The sequence below is a fragment of the Nomascus leucogenys genome, chromosome 18 (assembly GCF_006542625.1).
Source record: "Nomascus leucogenys isolate Asia chromosome 18, Asia_NLE_v1, whole genome shotgun sequence".
In the NCBI taxonomy this organism is placed as follows: Eukaryota; Metazoa; Chordata; class Mammalia; order Primates; family Hylobatidae; genus Nomascus; species Nomascus leucogenys.
The window spans coordinates 78,463,454-78,485,196 of NC_044398.1; the positions used below are offsets into that span (position 1 = coordinate 78,463,454).

At 39.2% G+C, this 21,743-nt stretch overlaps 1 protein-coding gene across 3 annotated transcripts in view; it reads left to right on the forward strand.

Annotated features, from left to right (window-relative positions):
• Positions 1-17,411, forward strand: part of PIK3R1 (phosphoinositide-3-kinase regulatory subunit 1) — an 85,776-nt gene extending 68,365 nt beyond the window's left edge. Inside the window, exons 1-10 of one of the 3 annotated variants that reach the window (XM_030797740.1) lie at positions 3,351-4,701; positions 8,283-8,385; positions 9,138-9,236; positions 9,340-9,520; positions 9,746-9,871; positions 10,575-10,717; positions 10,942-11,118; positions 11,214-11,282; positions 11,951-12,121; positions 13,163-17,411. In XM_030797740.1, coding sequence (XP_030653600.1) covers positions 4,686-4,701; positions 8,283-8,385; positions 9,138-9,236; positions 9,340-9,520; positions 9,746-9,871; positions 10,575-10,717; positions 10,942-11,118; positions 11,214-11,282; positions 11,951-12,121; positions 13,163-13,352 — 1,275 coding nt within the window. In that variant the 5' untranslated portion in view covers positions 3,351-4,685 and the 3' untranslated portion in view covers positions 13,353-17,411. Of the gene's footprint in view, positions 1-3,350; positions 4,702-4,729; positions 6,795-8,282; positions 8,386-9,137; positions 9,237-9,339; positions 9,521-9,745; positions 9,872-10,574; positions 10,718-10,941; positions 11,119-11,213; positions 11,283-11,950; positions 12,122-13,162 lie in introns of those variants that run through there. The other 2 variants (XM_030797739.1, XM_030797738.1) reach the window with 2 other exon arrangements.
• Positions 17,412-21,743: the final 4,332 nt, after the last annotated feature.

The window sequence follows — 21,743 nt, forward strand, 5'->3', positions numbered from 1 at the left end:
GACTCTTTTGAGTAACTCTGCTTTTCCAAATTGTTTTCCAGACTGTGGAACTGGGTTAATGCCTCTCTCCTGGGGTTGGTATGAGATTTAATGAACTGATAATTTCTCTGCTATCTATCGCATCAACTCTAGCTTTTGAGGCCTTATGGGAGCTGTCTTCATTCAGCAGGTCTGATTCCTTCAGTCCACTCATTCCTCATTAGTTGTGTGAATCCTGTCAGGCCTTTGCCTTACTGACGCCATGTTCCCAGCCAGCAGAGCTACGGCCTCTAGGAGCCTGTAGGGGCTAAAAGAGACACTTGGGAAGTTGCCACCCTGATGTGGGTACACTGCTTGGAGGGAGGAAGATGCCTTTGTATGAAGCCCTTCCTCTATATGTGGCTTGGTGAATGGAGCAGCCTAGATTTCATCACCACTCCTCCATCTTGCCTAGGTGCCTTTGCACAGTGCACAAAATATGCAACCATATGTTGCTGCCCCAAGCAGTGCCATCCACTTTATCTGCACTCAAGTAGGTCCTTCCCCTGTTTTATATGCAAGTTAAGTCGACCTATTCAATATGTTTATGCCTTTCAGCTTCCTGTCATCTTAGGTTTAACTGTCTATAGTTTTTCCTATTAATCTACTTAATTACATTTCTAAAGGGCAGGGGTAAAGGCTTTTTCTCCTTTTGAGCTCTTCCTAGCAGAGGACTAGGTACAGCATAATAATTATCTAAATTTATTCTTTGATAAACTTCCAACTTTCAAAGAATAGTCATACATCAACACATCTAATACGTCCAGCAATCCTGGGAAATAAGGATTCTCCTCATTTACAGAGGGAAGCTAAGATTTGGAAAAGGTAGGGCACACAGTAAGCTCTCTGGACTTTGTCGATAGTTTGCTGTTCTATTTTGTTACTAAAAAGTCTTAAAAATATTTAAAGCCAAGCAACAAGTTTTCTTGAATCATTGTGTTATCTTTACCCAATTAATGCTTAGGCAGGTAAAGTAGATTTCTGTAGGCAAACCAAGGTAAAAATAAGTCTATTTAACACAGGGTGCCTTTGAATGAAACCCATTATAAGTGTTTTTACATATTTCAGATTTCATGGATATATTCAGAAATATTAATGTATAATTGAAGTCTAATATTGCACCCTCAAAGCCCAGAGTGGAAAATAAATGACTCTTTCTCCCCCTTGCCCTTCTACACCTGTCAAAGTTAATTTTTAACCACTGGCACATTGTAAAACATTCATCCTAAAGAGCCTGATTCATTAAGTCTTGTTTTAAATGCTCTGGGCTTGGTTCTCAACCCAGACTAAAGGCAAGCACTAAGGTAGAGGGAAATGACATTCAAAGAGCTTTACTTGTCTCTGATTTAATTTTTATTGGTTTAAAATGTGGTCTGACATTAGAGGGTTGCTTCAAAGGTGAAAAATGGAACTTTGCAAAATTACGTGTTTTTAGATGCGTAGAACTAAACAGGCAAGCCACACTAGGTTTTGTCAAACAATAGTTTTATTTGTGCTCTGAGAGACACAGGTATTTTCGTATGTTTGTGTTTAGGAGGGGTATACAGTCAGTTTTACTTTTGTTTTCACAGTGCAGATGTCTCTTTGTCTCAAGGGACAAAGATCTGCGGGAGAATTGTAGGGGGGGACTTCTTTATTCTGCTAAGCAGTGGGGATGCCTTTTCAGAAACCTGGTGGAATGTGTCAGATTTTATACATATGTAAACCTGGGCTTATTTATATACTTAAATGGATGTTTTCGTTAGCACAACATCAATTAAGACCAGTGGATATGGAGCAAATAATTTGAATTACCCTAAAAGGCCCTCTGTTCTAAGTTGTCTTAAGTTAAAATTATGAAGAGAGGTATTCATTTTACCCTTAGATGAAGATTTTGGTTAATTTTTGTTGTCTATTCTTTTTTTCATGGTCTTTGTTCATAAATGATGTCCAGAAAAAGAAGAAGTTTTCTAGGTTGAAAGCTGCTTGTGCAACATTTGCCACTTGATGGTGACTTTTACATATGAAATATAGTATTCAGTTTGTAACTTTTGAACAGTTTAAGGATCAAGAGACATTTTCCTGACTATATCTGCTGAGAAGTGAAACAATGGGCTATATTTGCCTCTGAAATGAGTTTTACGAAACTTTGAGGAAAGGGAAAATGATACATATTGTTTTAAAGAATCCAGAAGGTAAAGTTAGTTTTCCAGTGTGTCTAGGCCTTTGAGGTCCCAGAGAAATGCTGACATTAAAATAAAAGTTTTCCTAAAACACTAGCAGCTTCGTGAAAACTGTACTTTTGATTTACTAATTAGTTAGTGAGTCATATAGATCAAGTGACAGTAATACAGTTATGTGCATTAGTTTGTGTCAAATTTGGACATACGAAATATACAGAAAGTTGATGGTTTTCTCCCAAAGCAGGAATTACTGATTCAGTTCTACCAGCAGAGGGCTCCCTTTTTTAAGCTAATAAAGAACATGTGTCTTGCAGATCACTTTTTAAACACTAAAATTCAACGGGAAAAAGATTCAGCTCACACTTTCCTAATATAATAGGACCTCTCTGGTAGATGATTGTACATATTGTGAGAAATTTGTTTAAAGGCAAAGTTTTTCCAATCTATTTCAAGACTTTCTTTCTATACGTTGAGAGGGTACTGCTTTCCAGTGGCTTATTTTCTTCTCAAACAGAAAATATACTGGTGGACTTAACAGAGCATTTTAATCTTAGAAGGTTTTAACATGAAACATCATATGAATCCAGACAGGTATGCTTAGGAGACTGATGTTTCCAATGTTTCTAGCTTTAGAAAGGCTATTTTTAAAAGTAGGGCAAGATGATGTAGCTCAGGATGCAAGGGTATTCTCTGAACTAACCATATGTCCCTCTGATCAGATGGCAGATTCACTTATAGACTGTTATTTCCATTGGGAAAGTTTTTCAATATTATATCAGTTGCACGAAAGGAAAATTTGTGAAATCACTTTCGTCGAGGGTTTACAGCACTTGCCAGATATTTCAAGTAACCCTGAAGCTAGTTCATGCTGTTGGCCTGTGTGGACTTCATGTGACCACTGGATCACTTTCCCATGCAGAGTATGAGGGTATTATTGAAAGAACCTATGTCTTCAAAGGGAATGAAATGTTTTGTTTTAATTTAAGCAAGCTAAAAATAGAAAACAGAAAAAACCAGAGTTTTGTTGGGGGTGTGAAATTTTTTGCATGTGGCTTAAAAGATTAACTTCAGTTTTGTCCATTTTTTTTTACTTTCTCTAGCAAAGGGAAGTGAGGAGCAGGGACAATGGGTAGAGAAGGGCATGTGAAACCATCAGAAGATTGGGTTCTAGTCTTAGGGCTATAATCTTCTGCAAACCACTTCACCTCCCTGGGTCAGATTTTGTTGTCCCCTCTATGGCATGAAGGAATTGATTGAAGTGATCTCTAAATTACTTGCTAGTTTAAAGTTTGGTGATTTCCCTGGATAATCTGAAAGCTATCTATGCTCATGCAACTGAAAATTTTCTTAGATCAAATTTTAATTAAATAGTAGTCAATAATCCCAAGTCTGGTCCATTGCCACCTTCTCAAATAAAGGGCAAACATCCGCTAGAAAGGTATACCCTTCTCTGCCCTTCTATCCTTTACCCCATTAGCTAGCACATAAACCTAATGCAGAGACACCTTTTAATTAGCAGGTCATATGGCCATTTAAATGCGAGTTGCAATCGACCTCATAAAAATAGCCGCAGTGTTGTTTTTTTCTGAATCGTCACATGATCATGGAGTATAGTGTGCATGTGGTGTGGGGTTTAATATTCGTCCGAGGATGCCCTCCCACTACTTACTATTGAACATTTTTGTAATCTGCTCCCTGCCCGAGTTGCTCACAAGGGCTTTCCTGTTACACCTGCGGGGCTGTCTGTGCTGGTGTGTGGGAGGAGGTGCAAGAGGTGGACACGAGCGAGGCACTGTGTTCTGGGTTGTTCCAAGAGGTTCAGGCCTTTACAAGTGAGGCTTTGATTCTATTTTTTGCTGACTAGCTCAGCCACTTCCTGTGTTTGGCTGTGCATAGTGCCTTGCTTCACTGTCGGCTACTTGAGCCCCGCGAGCCAGCCAGCGCGCTCAGCAGCCAGTGAGACTATTTTAGGTCCCCTCACAATGGCCTTCTCATTTCCCAGGCGAAAATGAGCAAGTTGGTCTTGCATTGGCCACTTGTCAGCCGATGACAACTTTGACTTGGGCTCCCCTCCCCCTCCCGAAATCCCTAGCTCAGCAAATATTTGAACCTGCCCAAGTTAATCATGAAGCTGCGATCTTTATCTAAGGGAGACGTGCGAGCGCCTGGGCTCCTTTCCTCCCCGATACAGTAGCGAAATCCAGTTGGCTTCTCAATGAGGAGCCGGCAGTGAGCGGCGGTGGCCCGGACGCACTGCCGGGCGGGGCGTGGGGCGGAGGGACCAGCCGAGCCGAGCGGAGCAGAGCTGGGCCACTGTGCACGCCCGGAGGGTCCTGGCTGCGCCCCCGCTCCTGCGCGCACTCTCCGCGCCGGACACGAGCACTGCCTGCCGGGAACAGGCTGGGGGGAGGTGCGGGGGCTTGGCCCACTTGGTGGAAGAACAGCTTTGGGGATTTTTTTTTTTTTCATTGTCGGATACAGGCATTTCAAAGGGAAACCGTTGAAATGCATAACCTGCAAAGTAAGTTGCCTTGAATTTGTGCACTTCTCTGTTCCTTCCCTGTGGTTTATCTGAGCGGTGCCTTTCTGTAGTTTGTCTTGGAGTACGTGTGTGTGCGTGCGCCCCTGTAAGCGCTGCCTGGGGAGGACAGATGGGAGATTAAGGGAGACACTCCCCCTGTCCTCGAGGGGGACAGTGGCTGGGAAAGATAGGGTTTAGGTTGGAAGTTCAGTAAGAAGGTACTAATTACAACGTGCTTGGTTGGAAGTTGGTGCCAGGCCAGGGCTTGGAGAGACCATGGGAAAATCACCTGTCTTCTCCCTGGGTTAGTTTGCCACAGGAGATCCAACAGCCAGACTGGTTTGCACCGAGGGTTCCCAAATGCACAGACTGGCACTCTGGGCTGTTACACCGGCCGCAGCTGCTCGGAGAACTTGTCTCCTTGCTTTGGGGGAGGGTCGACATTTTAATTAAACTAAAAAAGAATGTTTTTCTGAATCTTATCTGAGGGCATACAGCCACTTTTACGATTTTTATTTGAATTTGAGTTCAGGTAAACTTAGGCAAATAGAAAAGTGGGACAGGGTGGGAAGAGACAAGGTGAGCCTGCTTTTCCCAATAATTGGAAAATGAATTAAACTAGACGGGACGTCAGAGAACAGAATGCCTTGCCTTTGGTCTGATTTTTAATATATTTTATGATCCCAAATTTTACAGAAAGTCTCAAGGGTTTCTGTGTTTTTCAAATGGTCACACAAATATGTGACATACATGTGTACATAGATCACAGAGCCCCACTGTAGTTTTTTAAATGAGCCACATTTACATGGGGGAAGGGCCCCTCCCCCCCCCGCCATCCTAATATTGTGAATGTAAAGAGAGATTGGTTCACAATGAGAATGTACAGTAGGCTCCTATAATGGTGACAGGATTATATGCAAAATGACTTTGAAGAACCAAAATTGATTTATTTATGTTAAGTAGTTCTAAGAAGGAATATTTGTCCTGGAGTGAGGCGTTTGAGATAGAGGGGAAAAAGCAAAAAAAAAAAAAAAAAAAAAAAAGATGATTACATCATCTTCCCGTTCAAGCAGTATTAGTAGTGAAGATGGGTTCATCAGTGAAATATTTTGCAAAGAAAAATCTCCCTCTACTCTGCATTCTGATCTATAGCCTCTTTCTTTTTGGAAGAAGCATTTTCTTTGCCCAGTTTTTTTAGGCAGTCACATTAAAATTCTCATTAATAATGCTGACAATTACGTTTATTATTTCTGCTAATAGGCGTCTGCATTCGTATTCAGAATTTTCATTGTTAGTCTATAAAGTCTAGTTTTAACTTTGGAATGTTTGGTAGAGGAGGACATTTTATCTATACATTTTCTTTCAACTGTCCTTTCTAATGTGGTACATTGGTGACAGTGTTTGAATTCTGGGCTTTCAGTGAATTATGGAGGACTAAAATACCAGGAGTAGTCTGTACTGCTTCTCTTATTCATGAGAGATATCTAAGGACTATAAAATATAGCTTAAGTATACCCTTTTAATGCCTTTGTAAGATTTTTAAACCAAGGAATGACTGGGCTATCTATAAACCCAGATGCACTAAGTGGGGAGAAAAGCTCGGAGCTGCAGCATATCAGCTTTTGTCAACCTGCCAACAGCAGAGCGTACCATGCTGCAAGGAGTAATAAACAAGGAATTGGAAAACTCGCTGCTGGAGAACAGTCAAATTAAACACCTTTTTGAAAGGATGAACGTGTATATATTGCAGTTCTATTAAATGTAGCTTCTCAGTGAGGTTGGCATTATGTTAAGGCTGGTATGGAAGAGAACTGATGAAGCAGGAGTGGTCTGGTGACATTTTTCTGACTTGATTGGCTGGGGCGTGTGATGTAATAGGTTTCAGTGCAGCCCCTTATAGGTTTTAAAATGAATTCCAAGACACCATTACAAAGAAAGCCGGACTCTTTTCTTGTAACTGAGCTCAGCCAAGGAAACTCTTGCACAAATGTACAATACTGTTTGGAATATGGAAGACCTGGATTTAGAATATGCCAAGACAGATATAAATTGTGGCACAGACTTGATGTTTTATATAGAAATGGACCCACCAGGTAATACTGCGGTATTATTGTAGAGAGTTAGTTAATTTTGTGGCTTTTTAATTTTTTGAAAGCTACTGTAAAAGATCCTTTTTAGATTTCTGTTTTTATTACATTGATAAAAATTAGTTTGCTCATGGCTTAAAAATTAAACAGATTGTTTGACTGTCTGTGGAAGCAAGCAGCTCAGGCTGTGTGTGGTAAATGCTTATTCTTACTTGAATGGATATGAATTGAACTCCAGTTTTTCACTGGTGTCTTTTGTTAATCGAGTTCCTTCCCTGGGTGAGTTATGTTGTGGGATATTGTCCCTGTAATTAAAATGATGCATCCTTTGTGCTGCTTTTCTCTGTTGCCAGTGGATGAGAACAGTGTGGCACTTTGCAGTGATAACACTTGGTACTTTAGAAAGCATGTAAAATGTAGCAGTGATTACAACTCAGTTCTCTAGATGTTGAGACTTTGCTTGCTCTCTCTTATATGAAGATATTATAATGAAAAAAGAAGTTGACTTTCCATTATTGTTAGTCTTGGTAAAATATTCTTGGTAGATACCTGAAATCATTTTTTGTGTAAGTTAAAATAGTAACAGTGCTTTAATATTCTTGGTAGATACCTGAAATCATTTTTTGCGTAAGTTAAAATAGTAACAGTGCTTTAAAACTTATGACAGAATTTACCTAAAAATCGTAGATTTATTTTGTTTCCTAAGTTGTTTTATTCCAATGTTAGCTCTCCCCCTGCCCCCATTTAAGATATTCAGGAATATTGCAGTCTTTTATCTGTCACCAATTGGTATATATGAATACTGATTTGACATTGAGGAAGGGGGATATCATTTTTAATCAGACCTGGTATATAGAGTACAATTTATCCAACAGAATATTTACATAAATATTAAAGAGATTTAGGGCACAGATGACAGTTTCTTAAAGTGGCTTTTGGCAGAACAGTGCTTGAAATACTAAGATTAGAGAAACCCAGTTGTTCCTCTTAAAACATACTGCTGCAGATGAGCCTTTTTATTACTGCAACAGTGTTTGTGGAGGACAGGGACCAAATTTGTGTTTCATAATTAAATAAATAAGAGGAAATTAAAGCCAACTCATGTTATTCCTGCTACTCATATGTTCATAGTTTCTTACTTTAGATGGATTTGACCAGGCATGAAACTTTAATATAACTAGAATCTAGAAGTACAGAATGTCATGGCTCTGGATTTACTTTGAAATTTATTCACATGGCCAGCCCAATTTATTTGTTAGTTTCTAAGGCTCTCTCTCTTTTCTCCTTTTCAGTTTCATTCTTTTTGAGCCATGCTCTGAAAGATTTTTTTTTTTAAGAAAATTATCTTCCATATTGCATGGAATTATGAACTAACGCTATATATTTCAGTTACTCTGATTTTTTATTTTTTTAGAGTAAAAGTATTCATCTAAAGAAGAAATTTAGTTCTAATGTAGTTGGGATTGCGAACAACTTTTTCTTTTTCATCTGCAGCACTGCCTCCTAAGCCACCAAAACCCACTACTGTAGCCAACAACGGTATGAATAACAATATGTCCTTACAAGATGCTGAATGGTACTGGGGAGATATCTCGAGGTAAGGATACAGAAACTTCGTTTTCACTAGATACAGAGAGTTTTAGATTAAAAGAAAGAAAAGCACCAGCTTGCTAAGTTCCATTTTTAGGATATCATCCAACATAAGCATGAAGCATAGTTGGTTCTCCTCCAAAGACGACCAGAAAAAGTCACTGAGCGCTGGAGAACTGTGGGTGCTGGATGCCACAGGAAATTAAATACCCGGGAAGTTTCATTATTGACAGAGATGTCAGTGAAGCGCCAGAGTGCAGTGGCACTGCCTAAGAACGGAGTGTGAAGGCACTCTATCTATTAAGCACAACTCTAAGAATTCTTGCCTTAAAGACAATAAGAAAACAATGCCATTTTATGTTAGCTTTGGGAAGGGGGAGTAAGGTTGGAGAAACCTTTTTGAGATCACGAGTTTCTGTGCTCATTTGTCAGAGAGATTGTGATGTTTGTTTGGTTGAAAAAATAAAAACTTAGTACCACAGATACGCCAATAGTGAAAGTGATATGCACCTGTTTGTGATGAGACTGCAATTGCTAACGTTTCTATTTAAACAAATTATTAGCTCTTATTAGTAAGCTCTGAAAATGCAATTCATTAATTTAAATCTATGTGGGCAGGAGGAATATGGGCACTCACTGTACTTTCCACTTGATTTTGCTGTGAACCTAAAACTGCTCTAAAAAATAGCCTATTTTAAAAAATGTAAATCTGTGGTCACTAAACCTTAAGGTGAGCATTGTTTTGTGTTTTCATTTCAGGGAAGAAGTGAATGAAAAACTTCGAGATACAGCAGATGGGACCTTTTTGGTACGAGACGCGTCTACTAAAATGCATGGTGATTATACTCTTACACTAAGGTAAGCCGGGGAATATAGCTGAAATTAGGGTTTTGGGCTGATATTAAAACATATTTCCTTATTCCAAAATGTTAATACCTTTATTTTTATATTGTTTTTACAGGAAAGGGGGAAATAACAAATTAATCAAAATATTTCATCGAGATGGGAAATATGGCTTCTCTGACCCATTAACCTTCAATTCTGTGGTTGAGTTAATAAACCACTACCGGAATGAATCTCTAGCGCAGTATAATCCCAAATTGGATGTGAAATTACTTTATCCAGTATCCAAATACCAACAGGTAATAAAAACTGAATGAATTATCCAGTTACGATGTTTAGACAAGTTACTTTTAATACTTAGAAAACATTTGGAGCAGATGAATTACATGTAATCAAGTCTAAAAAACTTGACACTTGTAATTACATAATTGCAATTTTAAAGATGTTTCCATGTCAGCTATTTTGTTAAACAATTGTTATTTGATTAAATACCTTATTCATTGAATTTATTTTAATCTTTCTAGGATCAAGTTGTCAAAGAAGATAATATTGAAGCTGTAGGGAAAAAATTACATGAATATAACACTCAGTTTCAAGAAAAAAGTCGAGAATATGATAGATTATATGAAGAATATACCCGTACATCCCAGGTGAGTTTTCTATGAAAATCAGATTTAAAAACTAAGTTCTAAACTATTAAAGACTAACATGGAAAAAAGAATTTAAAAGGTTGAGTTTTTATGAATGAAGTGAGGGTGAGATCATTTATTTGTGAATCATTGTTGATTATTCTAGCATAATATCTCTAAACCTTTAAACCAAAAATTTTAAGTATCAGAATAATAAATTAAGTTCACATGATAACTGAAGCAGTCACTGAGTTTCAAGTTGATTTAATTTGTGATAGAAGGATCCTGTTTAGATTGGAAGTTAGTAATAACTGGGAGTTTCACAGACTTGTCTAATCCCTGAAATGGAGATTTAGACATTAATATATATCCTGCCATGAAAAGGAAGGGCTATATACTGCTGTGTTTTTCTAGACCCTTCTTCTTCACTGGCCACTCGTGCATCTGGGAATGGCAGAGGGAATAGAAAACAACAGGGATGCTATAAACTACAATAGCTTTTAAGAAGATAAAAAATATAGGAAATTGCCAAGCAATCATTTTTCATAGATTGAGAAAATTCTCCAGAGGAAATACTTGTTTCTGGGATACTATTTTAATGGGTTTTATGAATTTGAGTCCCACTCTGCTAATAATACAGATCAAATGTTCTGGTAGTGTCTTACAGTAAGAAATTGTTCTATGAAATGTTCTATGACATTATCTTTTTAAAATTATGTTGCAGGAAATCCAAATGAAAAGGACAGCTATTGAAGCATTTAATGAGACCATAAAAATATTTGAAGAACAGTGCCAGACCCAAGAGCGGTACAGCAAAGAATACATAGAAAAGTTTAAACGTGAAGGCAATGAGAAAGAAATACAAAGGTTGGTGTTTCCCTTGTTCTTATGCTAGAGATAACCAAAATCCTCTAAAACCGTTTAAAGATGATCTCGCTTTCTGTGCTTTGAATGATTTAAAAATGACAGGAAGAGAAGCCACGCTTTACCTAAGGAAAACTGCTGGGAAACCATAGTGAAACTTTTCATAAACTTTGGAGACCGTTCCTGATGTACCCAGATAATAACAAATGCATTTCTTTTGCCTGCAGGATTATGCATAATTATGATAAGCTGAAGTCTCGAATCAGTGAAATTATTGACAGTAGAAGAAGATTGGAAGAAGACTTGAAGAAGCAGGCAGCTGAGTATCGAGAAATTGACAAACGTATGAACAGCATTAAACCAGACCTTATCCAGCTGAGAAAGACGAGAGACCAATACTTGATGTAAGTATTTGAAATGGAATCCTATACATGAATAATTGGTGATTGCTACAATTCAGGATCAGTTAATGCGTTCTCTTTTCAAAACTGTTTTTCAGGTGGTTGACTCAAAAAGGTGTTCGGCAAAAGAAGTTGAACGAGTGGTTGGGCAATGAAAACACTGAAGAGTAAGTAGTTACTAAAGATGGTGATAGCAGAAGATTTTTCTCATTTTAGGAAAATGCATGACTTGCTTTGTTTTTAGAACAAGTGAGGAATTTTACTGAGTTTGGAACATCTTGTATAAACTCAGTGCCATTATCCAGAATTTTAAAAAAAGAAAGCTTAGCTAAGGAGGACTAGGATTTATTTTTACTCATAATGCTGTGAAACAACTCTGTGTCCATAATGATGTCCCTGAACATCTGAAAAATCCCAAAATATTTTTGGAACAGTCAGAGAAAAAATAATTATGCTTAATATATTTTAAAGCCTAAGTATCTACTTTGTTTGAATTACTCAAAAACTGGCAATCTGCCTAGTCAATTTCCTGATCTAAACTGGATAAACAAGATTGTTTTAATACCTTCCACTCTGCCCAGGTACCTGAGTGTAGTTGCTTGAAAACAGAAATAGTACAGTTGATTGCTAACTCTTTGTCCTGGGAGGTTGTGCTGGAGGCTGAATACCAGGAGAGGAAAACTCAGGTCAGGCAGAGGCAGGCATGGGATGGCCAGTCTGACTGGCTTAGTAGGGGCCAGGAGGGAAGTGAGGGGGCTATGCCTAGGGAAGACAGCAAGGCAGGCTGATGGCTCCTGCACTCTTCATTTAGAAACTTTCTGTCCTGCCTGCCTAGCCAATATTCACTTGTGGAAGATGATGAAGATTTGCCCCATCATGATGAGAAGACGTGGAATGTTGGAAGCAGCAACCGAAACAAAGCTGAAAACCTGTTGCGAGGGAAGCGAGATGGCACTTTTCTTGTCCGGGAGAGCAGTAAACAGGGCTGCTACGCCTGCTCTGTAGTGTATGTATCTCCAGCAAACTTTTCTTTACAACATCTCATGAAGGGATGTTTCATTCATTCATTCATTCATTCATTCATTGAGTTTTGGGGGCAAAGATTTGAAATAGTTTTAGTCTTGAATAAATAATGTAGAAGAGAAACCAAAGCAGGTGTAATACCATTTTAAAGTCTAGCCAGAAGTGTATGTTAATACAGTCTAATAGATACCTACTGTTTAGTTGGAAGACTAGGTTTGGATTCCCATCCAGTGCTAATTAATCATGAGAAGGCTCTAAGTCTTTTTTTTCTCATCTTTAAAATGGAAGTGGCAGTGCCTGCCTTTTTTGCTTCTCAAGGCTCCTGTAGTTAGAATCTGAGAACATCACCCGTAGGAAAAATACTCATCAGGAACAGGTGAAAAAAGAGAAAGGATTCTGATCATTATCCTTGAGATAGGTACACCCACACTGGATCACTGACATCACCATTTCCGAGAAATTAATGTCCTCTAGTAGGGAATGGTTCTAAAAGTATGTTACACTCCATGATCACCTTTCATTTAATGAGAGAAATATTCCTACGGCAAAGAAGGGTACCTTTCTTTCATGCAGAGCTGGAGAGTTGTGCAGACACCTCAAGGACAGCCAGAAAGAAGGAATCCTATGAATAATCGTAATGGGAGTAATAGTAACACTGCTAGTCATGGAGCACTGCAGATAGTTGCCCTCATCATGAGTGGAAGCTACCATTTGTTGCATGCTTACTGCATGTCAGGCATTCTATCTAGCATATTGCGTGCATGATCTCATTTCATTTCTCAAAGTAACTGTATTACATACATTTTACTATTGTCTTCCCTTTAAACCATTTTAAAGATGAAAATAAAGTCAGTCAGTGAAGCTGGGTTACCTACCCAAGGCACTCGGCGAGGTGTCTACTGTAACTTAGGACCCTTTTCCCAAGTTGAGACTGCACAATAATGCTTTTTATTAAAGATGCCCTGTAGAGTTGTGAATTGTCTTGGACAAGCTCAAAAGACAGTTTTTCTTCTCTCCTCTCTAGGGTGGACGGCGAAGTAAAGCATTGTGTCATAAACAAAACAGCGACTGGCTATGGCTTTGCCGAGCCCTATAACTTGTACAGCTCTCTGAAAGAACTGGTGCTACATTACCAACACACCTCCCTCGTGCAGCACAACGACTCCCTCAATGTCACACTAGCCTACCCAGTATATGCACAGCAGAGGCGATGAAGCGCTTACTCTCTGATCCTTCTCCTGAAGTTCAGCCACCCTGAGGCCTCTGGAAAGCAAAGGGCTCCTCTCCAGTCTGATCTGTGAATTGAGCTGCAGAAACGAAGCCATCTGTCTTCGGATGGGACTAGAGCTTTCTTTCACCAAAAAGAAGTAGGGGAAGACATGCAGCCTAGGGCTGTATGATGACCACACGTTTCTAAGCTGGAGTGCTTATCCCTTCTTTTTCTTTTTTTCTTTGGTTTAATTTAAAGCCACAACCACATACAACACAAAGAGAAAAAGAAATGCAAAAATCTCTGCGTGCAGGGACAAAGAGGCCTTTAACCATGGTGCTTGTTAATGCTTTCTGAAGCTTTACCAGCTGAAAGTTGGGACTCTGGAGAGCGGAGGAGAGAGAGACAGAAGAACCCTGGCCTGAGAAGGTTCGGTCCAGTCTGGTTTAGCCTGGATGTTGCTGTGCACGGTGGACCCAGACACATCGCACTGTGGATTATTTCATTTTCCAACAAATGAACGATATGTAGCAGAAAGGCACGTCCGCTCACAAGGGACGCTTTGGAGAATGTCAGTTCATGTATGTTCAGAAGAAATTCTGTCATAGAAAGTGCCAGAAAGTGTTTAACTTGTCAAAAAACAAAAACCCAGCAACAGAAAAATGGAGTTTGGAAAACAGGACTTAAAATGACATTCAGTATATAAAATATGTACATAATATTGGATGACTAACTATCAAATAGATGGATTTGTATCAATACCAAATAGCTTCTGTTTTGTTTTGCTGAAGGCTAAATTCACAGCGCTATGCAATTCTTAATTTTCATTAAGTTGTTATTTCAGTTTTAAATGTACCTTCAGAATAAGCCTCCCCACCCCAGTTTTTGTTGCTTGAAAATATTGTTGTCCCAGATTTTTGTTAATATTCATTTTTGTTATCCTTTTTTAAAAGTAAATGTACAGGATGCCAGTAAAAAAAAAATGGCTTCAGAATTAAAACTATGAAATATTTTACAGTTTTTCTTGTACAGAGTACTTGGCTGTTAGCCCAAGGTTAAAAAGTTCATAACAGATTTTTTTTGGACTGTTTTGTTGGGCAGTGCCTGATAAGCTTCAAAGCTGCTTTATTCAATAAAAAAAAGAAACGAAAAAGAAGATATATGAATATGACAAAGTATTGCTGAGTCCAACAATGTTGTTATAAGACTCTTAAAATACGGTACCTGGCAATGTTTATTTCATAAAGAATTGTGAACTTCTTGAATCTAGGGAGGGGGAACGTAGTGAAGGGATGTATCAGGTGGGGTGGTGGGAGGGGGAGGCAAGGTTATATGCACTTTCTCATGATTTACAGAGAAGTGAATAACTGCAAAGTGAAGTTGCTTCTTCTACTTCAGTCTTCTCTCACTTTGATTTGCTAGTTGTTATCAATTAATGACAATTACAAACCTACTGTAACTCTAATACAGTGTGACTGGTCAGGTATTTCAGTTCTTAGGAAGGAAGTGCCAAGTTTGTTTTTGGGTTCCTGGAACAGTGCTCACCTTTGTTTAGAACACTGGTTTAAAGGGATAATCTCTGTCACATTAGACTATCCATCATGACCAGCAAATACTCACTCATTTTAGGAAACAAAAAGTATGATCTGAAAAACACTTTTGGTGGGATGTTGGTTACTCCTAGCTTTCCATTCGGTTTAGAACATAAAGCAAATAAACACAATTGTACTCACTGCTCTGGACTGTGTGGAGCTCGCTGAAGTCACGGCCATTGCAGGAATCCAAGTGGCAGTCCTTCTCATTCATTCTAATCATTGTATGTGCTTCACTACGGAGGGGGGGGGAAAAGGAAGCGTTAGCATCGTGTTTCCCGTTTAGGGCAGGAGTGAGAGATCTCTCTTCCTGATTTAGATATGCAAAAGCTGGTATGTTCAGTAGGAACTGTACATGTGTTGGGAGGAATAAAGACTCATTAGCAACCATAATATGGTCACTACCCTAATAGACTAAATGAAATCTTACAATTTCAAATTGCTTTTTCTTCATATTAGATTTACCCACAGCTATATTTCTGTTTAAGTACTAGGGTGAGGGTTTTCTGTTACTTTGTTTTCTAATGTTGTTCCTTTTGAAAGAATCAGTCTTGCAGCTGAGTGAATCATCTGTAGAATGTATTATTTTTCCTCTTTACATGAAGCTACTCATACTTAAGCAAAAGTCAGTCTTACAGCAAGACTGTTAGCCCTCAAACTTGACATTACTGATCTGACCATCTCCCTCTCATCGCCAGACAACTGACGATTTCCCTGGTTTTAAGTCTGTGTCTCTGCTTTAAATTTATTGTGATATCCTTCTAGATCACACACAAGTCTAACAGTTAATTAGTTAATAGTTTTTAAACTAGGTTTGTGGGTATTTTTTTTGGTAGCACATGTGTGCTATTACATACAAATTTTTATTTCTAAAATATAAGATCTGAGATTGAATATTTTCATTAAAAGCTACAGTTTTGTGAATTTTTGTGCTTCAACATTCTTTGCAAGATGATATGGTATTTAGGCAGTTGCCTTATTTTTGCATCTCACAAACATAAGTGCAATAGATCTTTTCATTGAACAGCAAAGTAGGATTCATCATTCCATATGACTGAGTTACACCAGACCTATTCTGCCCAATGCCTTTTTGATTGCAGTGTAAGCTTGCCCACCGCATTTGTCTTTTTAGATATTTTGCTAGCCGGCCACTTTGGATTTCATCAGACAGTCCTCCTAACAATATAGTCTGAACGGCTGAATATGAATAGATACAGCAGAGGCACTCCTGATATGTGATTTTATCCATGCATCAGTTTTTCCCACCCAGTGTAGCATCCTAAAGATAAAGCCAGAAGCTACGCTGCAGTGAGGCTGTGATTGGGCATAGAAGTGGGAGCATTGGGACCTCACATTACACACACGAGAGATCATAACCACGTGAAAAGGCAAAAAGCATGTGTTTGCAACATCTGGTAACTTCATGGCCTTTGATATATGTATATATGTATATGTGCATGGACTGTGTTTCCAGTACACCTTTCAGCCAAAACAGATCCACAGTAGGTGAGTTAAAGTACATAACAAGCGAACGTCTAGTACAGTTCTTATTTATGTGTATGGGATTTTTTCCCTTTGAGGTTGCTTTGCTTTGTCTTACAAAGGTGAAATTGTTTGCAAGTGAAGTGAGAAGTTCATATTTCTTTGGCTTTTTTGTGTTTTTAAAAGTTACTTCTTTTAGGGAGCTGGTCTGATGACTTGCTCAGCTTGGAAATCTTTGTTTTCAGTGTGTCGAGTCAAAATGTGTTTATGTGAGCTGTCACTGTGGGGAACCAATTGCTTTGTCATATAGCTGGTTATGAACTAGTAACATGTTTGGGAAGTCCTACTGATGTTCCTTTGGAAGAAAAATTCTGCTGGTTTTAACAACTGTGCTTTTGCTATGCATGGTGTCCAAGTTAGTTGAAATGCAGACCCTGAGATCTGTTTGAGTTTAGGGTCATTTTTAGAAAGGGGCAGTTTAAAGCACAATGTCTCACGTGGGACAAAGTTCCAAAATGCCAAATTGTTATTTTTTAAAAAGCTAGTTCTATAAAATACTGGTATTATGGGTGGGGAGGAAATAGAATTGAGTCAATTGGAAAGACTATCCGACTTAACAAGAAACTTGTCACCATGAGATAGCATTAGCTGCCCAGGATGCTGCTATATATATATATATATATAAAAAACAAACAAAAAAAAAACTCATTTATACCTGTGTATTTTTTAAAGCTACAATCTGTTCAATGTTTTTACAAATCTGTTTATATGACATTGTTAAAATACAGTTGGTCTTTTGACGAGAGGGAGGATGTCACGGTCAGTTGTAATTTTGCCTTCACAAGGCAACTGGGGTGGGGGGTGGGGGTAGTGTGCCTCCTTGACATTTCGTTCAAGTTATAGATTCAGTGGAGCTATGTCTTGTTTTAAGTTGCTTTAATGCATTGTATTAGATCTTCAAACAGAATAAAGGTTGTTTTGAAACTTAAGTTTTGGGTTGAAATTTCACTTATCACCTGAGAAATCTTTCTAAAACAGCTGCCTTTTGGCTTATAAATGTTGCTGCTGTTTGTATTGTCTCCCACCCACCCCCTTTTGATTGTTATCACAGTGTCTCATTTTTGTAAAGTTGAGAAGGACATTGAGTGGTCACATGTAATACGTATGAGCTGTCGTTCATAATTTCACTTTTTTTGAGATGGAGTCAGAGTCCCGCTCTGTCACCCAGGCTGGAGTGCAGTGGCACTATCTCGGCTCACTGCAAGCTCCGCCTCCTGGGTTCACACCATTCTCCTGCCTCAGCCTCCCGAGTAGCTGGGTCTACAGGTGCCTGCCACCATGTCCAGCTAATTTTTTGTGTTTTTAGTAGAGACGGGGTTTCACCGTGTTAGCCAGGATGGTCTCGATCTCCTGACCTTGTGATCTGCTCGCCTCGGCCTCTCAAAGTGCTGGGATTACAGGCGTGAGCCACCACGCCCAGCCAATTTCACCATCTTAAATGAGGAAATACCTCTAGGTGATGTCCTTTCAAGGCATGTTCTCACTATAGGAAAACTAGAATGCCCATCATCCCTCAATTCTCGCCTCCTCCGCATTCATCCCCAAACCTTGAGAATCATCCTCTAAGAACCAAGTGTCCAGTTTTGTCGCTGTTGTGCAGTCTGCATATTTTGAACACTCACAGCGCAGGGATGACATGGGGCTAAGTTACACCTAAATGAAGATTTTACATTGTATCACCTAGTCAAGTTACACAAGTCTTACTGTAGATAACTTTCCCATTTGTTTTTATTGCTAAGTGGACTTAAGGCAATACCACTTTGCATGTATACGGTGTTTACATGTAGGCAGAGTGAGGGTCTAGACCTGAAGACATAGTCTAGTAGTAGAGGGGAGAGGGACGTACGAATAATTACTCAGGGCAACAATGACTAATATTTTTTGAGTATGGCAGTAGCTCCAAGACTGATGTTCTGCTTTCCCCCTGCTCTGTTTGGTATCACAGAGAACTATATTCGCTGGATCTCTTGTCCTGGGGCTTCTAGGTGTCTCTTCCCTGGCTCCAGCTCCTGCCAGATAGACCCTCATTTTCAGGTCTGAGCAAACCCCCTCTGCTCTAGCTCTCAGGAGAAGGCTCTGGAAACATTACCTACTCCTATTTTTACTCTAGCCCAAGAAGTGGTTGCAGCTTTATGCTGTTGCCAAACATCTGGTTTCCCTCACCACCCCCATTTGGTTTCTGAACCCTTCCCTCACCCAAGTGATTATCATTCAATTATTCCATTAAGAGCTAGGGTAATTCCCGCCCCCCCCCCCCCACATACACACACTGGTCTCTGACATATCAAGTGATTATTATCTGTTAAACTCTTTGTTTTACTCTGTCCACAATTATCTGGGTAAGATGATTATATTCCCATTCTTTAGATGAGAAAACAAGCACAGATGTGAAATGACTTGCTCAAGATCATGCAGCGTCTGAGAACAGAGTTGAACGCATAGGTTTCTCAAGCCAGAGCTCTTTGCCCCTATGCTGTAATGTAATAGCCTTTCAATGGAAAATGCACAAGAGAATGCAAAAAAAAAAAAAAAAAAAAAAAAGGCCCACTGGTAACTTTTTGCTGGGGAGGTAACCATGTGGCTTTCAATTAGTAGACAGTGCACAGGTGGTCAATGATGAATCACAGGAAATAGCCTGGGCTTGCTTTAAACCAGTGGTTCCCAAAGTGTGGTTCCCAGACTAACAGCATTCACATCAGCATCACTTGGAAGCCTGTTAGAAGTACAAATTCACAGGCCCTACCCCTGACCTACTAACTCTGACACTGGAGCCCAGCAATCTGTTTCAATAAGCTCTCTGAGTGATTTTAATGTACACTAAAGTTTGAAGATCATGACTTTAGATCACCTGCTTACTGAAATAGTACTTCTAGCATTTTAACTAAAAACCATTACCATTAATGAGTGATATGTTACTTTATAATTTATGTTCACAGTATAGGCCATAGAAAAAAGAAAATAGATTGATTTGCAGTTTAGGAGACCCAGCCTGGTCTTTTTATCTGTCTTTAACCAGCTGTGGGAAGTGGGCCAATTCAAGGCACCTTCCAGGCCTCCAACTCCTTATCTGTGAGATAAAGGTATGGGCCTCTGGGACTCCTTCTAGAGCATATGCTGTGATTAAGTGAGCTGAATGAAGGTTCCCAGTCCCCCAATTCTCCATTTACAACTTGACCACCAATTTTAACCCACAACTAGTGGTTCTTTAAGTTGCCAGTGACTATGGCCAAGTGAAAGCATGCCTAGAATTGGGGTATACTTTTCTTGCTGACATCTTAAACGTGACACTTGAGGTGAATCTAAATTGGCAGCCAAGTTCTTGACAGTGTGGAGAGAGTGTATTTGGAAATGACACTCTGCCCATCTACCTAAAGCATGAAGTGCTAAGACACTGTGGCCTACCAAACCCTCTGGGGCATGGTGGGAGGCAGGGAAGTAGGGTCTGTTAAGACCTGATACAATGTCTGTCAATTTCAAAAACCTTTTTTCCCCCCGAACTTGTCCCTTAAAAGGTCTATTTAAAAATAAAAATCAGTTGCAATATCTTAAATAGACAGAATTGATTATTCACTATCCAAACTTCAGATTATCTTCTCAAAAGATAGCACTTTGTAACCTCCAGTTTGGTATTGCTGTCATAAATCAACTCAACAGAAAACCGCTGAGATGCTTTGGGGGAGGGAGGGTGTGGAGGATAAATGAGTAATCACCAACATGCTAATCTGCATTTTGCTTTCCAGAAGGAAATGAGAAATTCCCTTCTCTCTGTAGCACTCAATCATAACAGTCTGAAGTATAACCTCAGGCTTAACTTGTTAAATAAAATATTCTAAATCTATACCTGTCTTGACAGGTGTAAAGGTTTGGCCTATAATACGAGAACAGGACAGTCAACCTCTAACTACCACCACTGATCACATTAGGAAGAAAGTTACCAGGGAGGTCTATTCATCACCAAGACCACTCATTAGAATTATAGTTTTGACTGTGAAATATACCATACGTTGTAAGACTAACTCACTGGAACCAATTTATTTATGGAGCTCTCATTTCAGATCTCAGTGATTTATAGTCCAAGCCCTCAAAAATCAAAAAATATAGATAACTTCATCACAATGGAGACGATGTGCTAATCACTTTATGTCATATTTACTGTCCTCTAACAGAGGCGCAATGCCATGTTTAAAACCATTTAAAATAGTTTTGTTGACAGTGGTGATGATCTGTTTCTTTGGAACTGCAAGGATAAGACATCCAATGAGATGTCTAATGTACTGATTCATTCAAAGCTTTATTGAGCACCTACTATTTGCTGGACACCGTATTTCCCTCTGAAGGTCCAGTGATAAGACAGGTGAAATCAAAGATTACAGTCTGCTGGTGAAAGCAAACTCAAACAACTGCCCTCTTTCATGAGATACAGAGAGTAATGAACACTAAGTCTCAAGCAGGCCTGCGTGAGCAGCTAGGCCAAGCTTCAGAGAGGAGTTGACATTTCAAATGTTTCCTACTCTAGTGAAACAGGCCCATGTACTCCTGGTGGTTGCCCCTCCCACCAGCCTTCATGGAAGCTGGTTCTATTGAGGCTAGACCATTGTACTTCTTTAATATAATCACTTTTCAGGTGACATGTTTGGTTTTTCAATACTGTCAAAGGCATCATCTCCATTATAAGTTCTCTAGAGTTGAATGTTCCCATCTGCAGTTCCCATGCTGCAGGTGGTTCAGACAGCTGACATCACACACCTCAGCTTCAGGCAAGCCGCTTTTCTCCCTGTCCAGGGACAGATGCCAGGGCCTCACTTGGCTCTTTGCCTTGGCACATCAGACGTTATCTTCATGCAACTGTACCTTTTCCTTTTATTTTAGATGAGAAATTCTCAACCCTAGCTGAACACTAGGATCACCTGGGTATCCATTAATAGAAAACCTGACTTATTGGAGTCTCTAGGGGTGAGCATTGAATAAGATGTACAGAATGCACCCGCAACATGGCGGGCATTTAATAAATGGAAGGCAATAAATATGGTTGTTAGTAAGTCTTGCCTAGCAAGATTAGATTCCCCAAAACTATCGCTTTTGATTTCCTGCCGTTTTTAGGATAGGGCTGGCTGGACACATGGTAAATCACCCAAAATCTATAACTTTTAAGATATTTTAGATAAGATATTTATATTTATTCATATCTGTACCTACTTCCAGGAAGTATTTATGTTTTACTGGCTCTTAGGCACACAGCATTGATTTACTCATCATCCAAT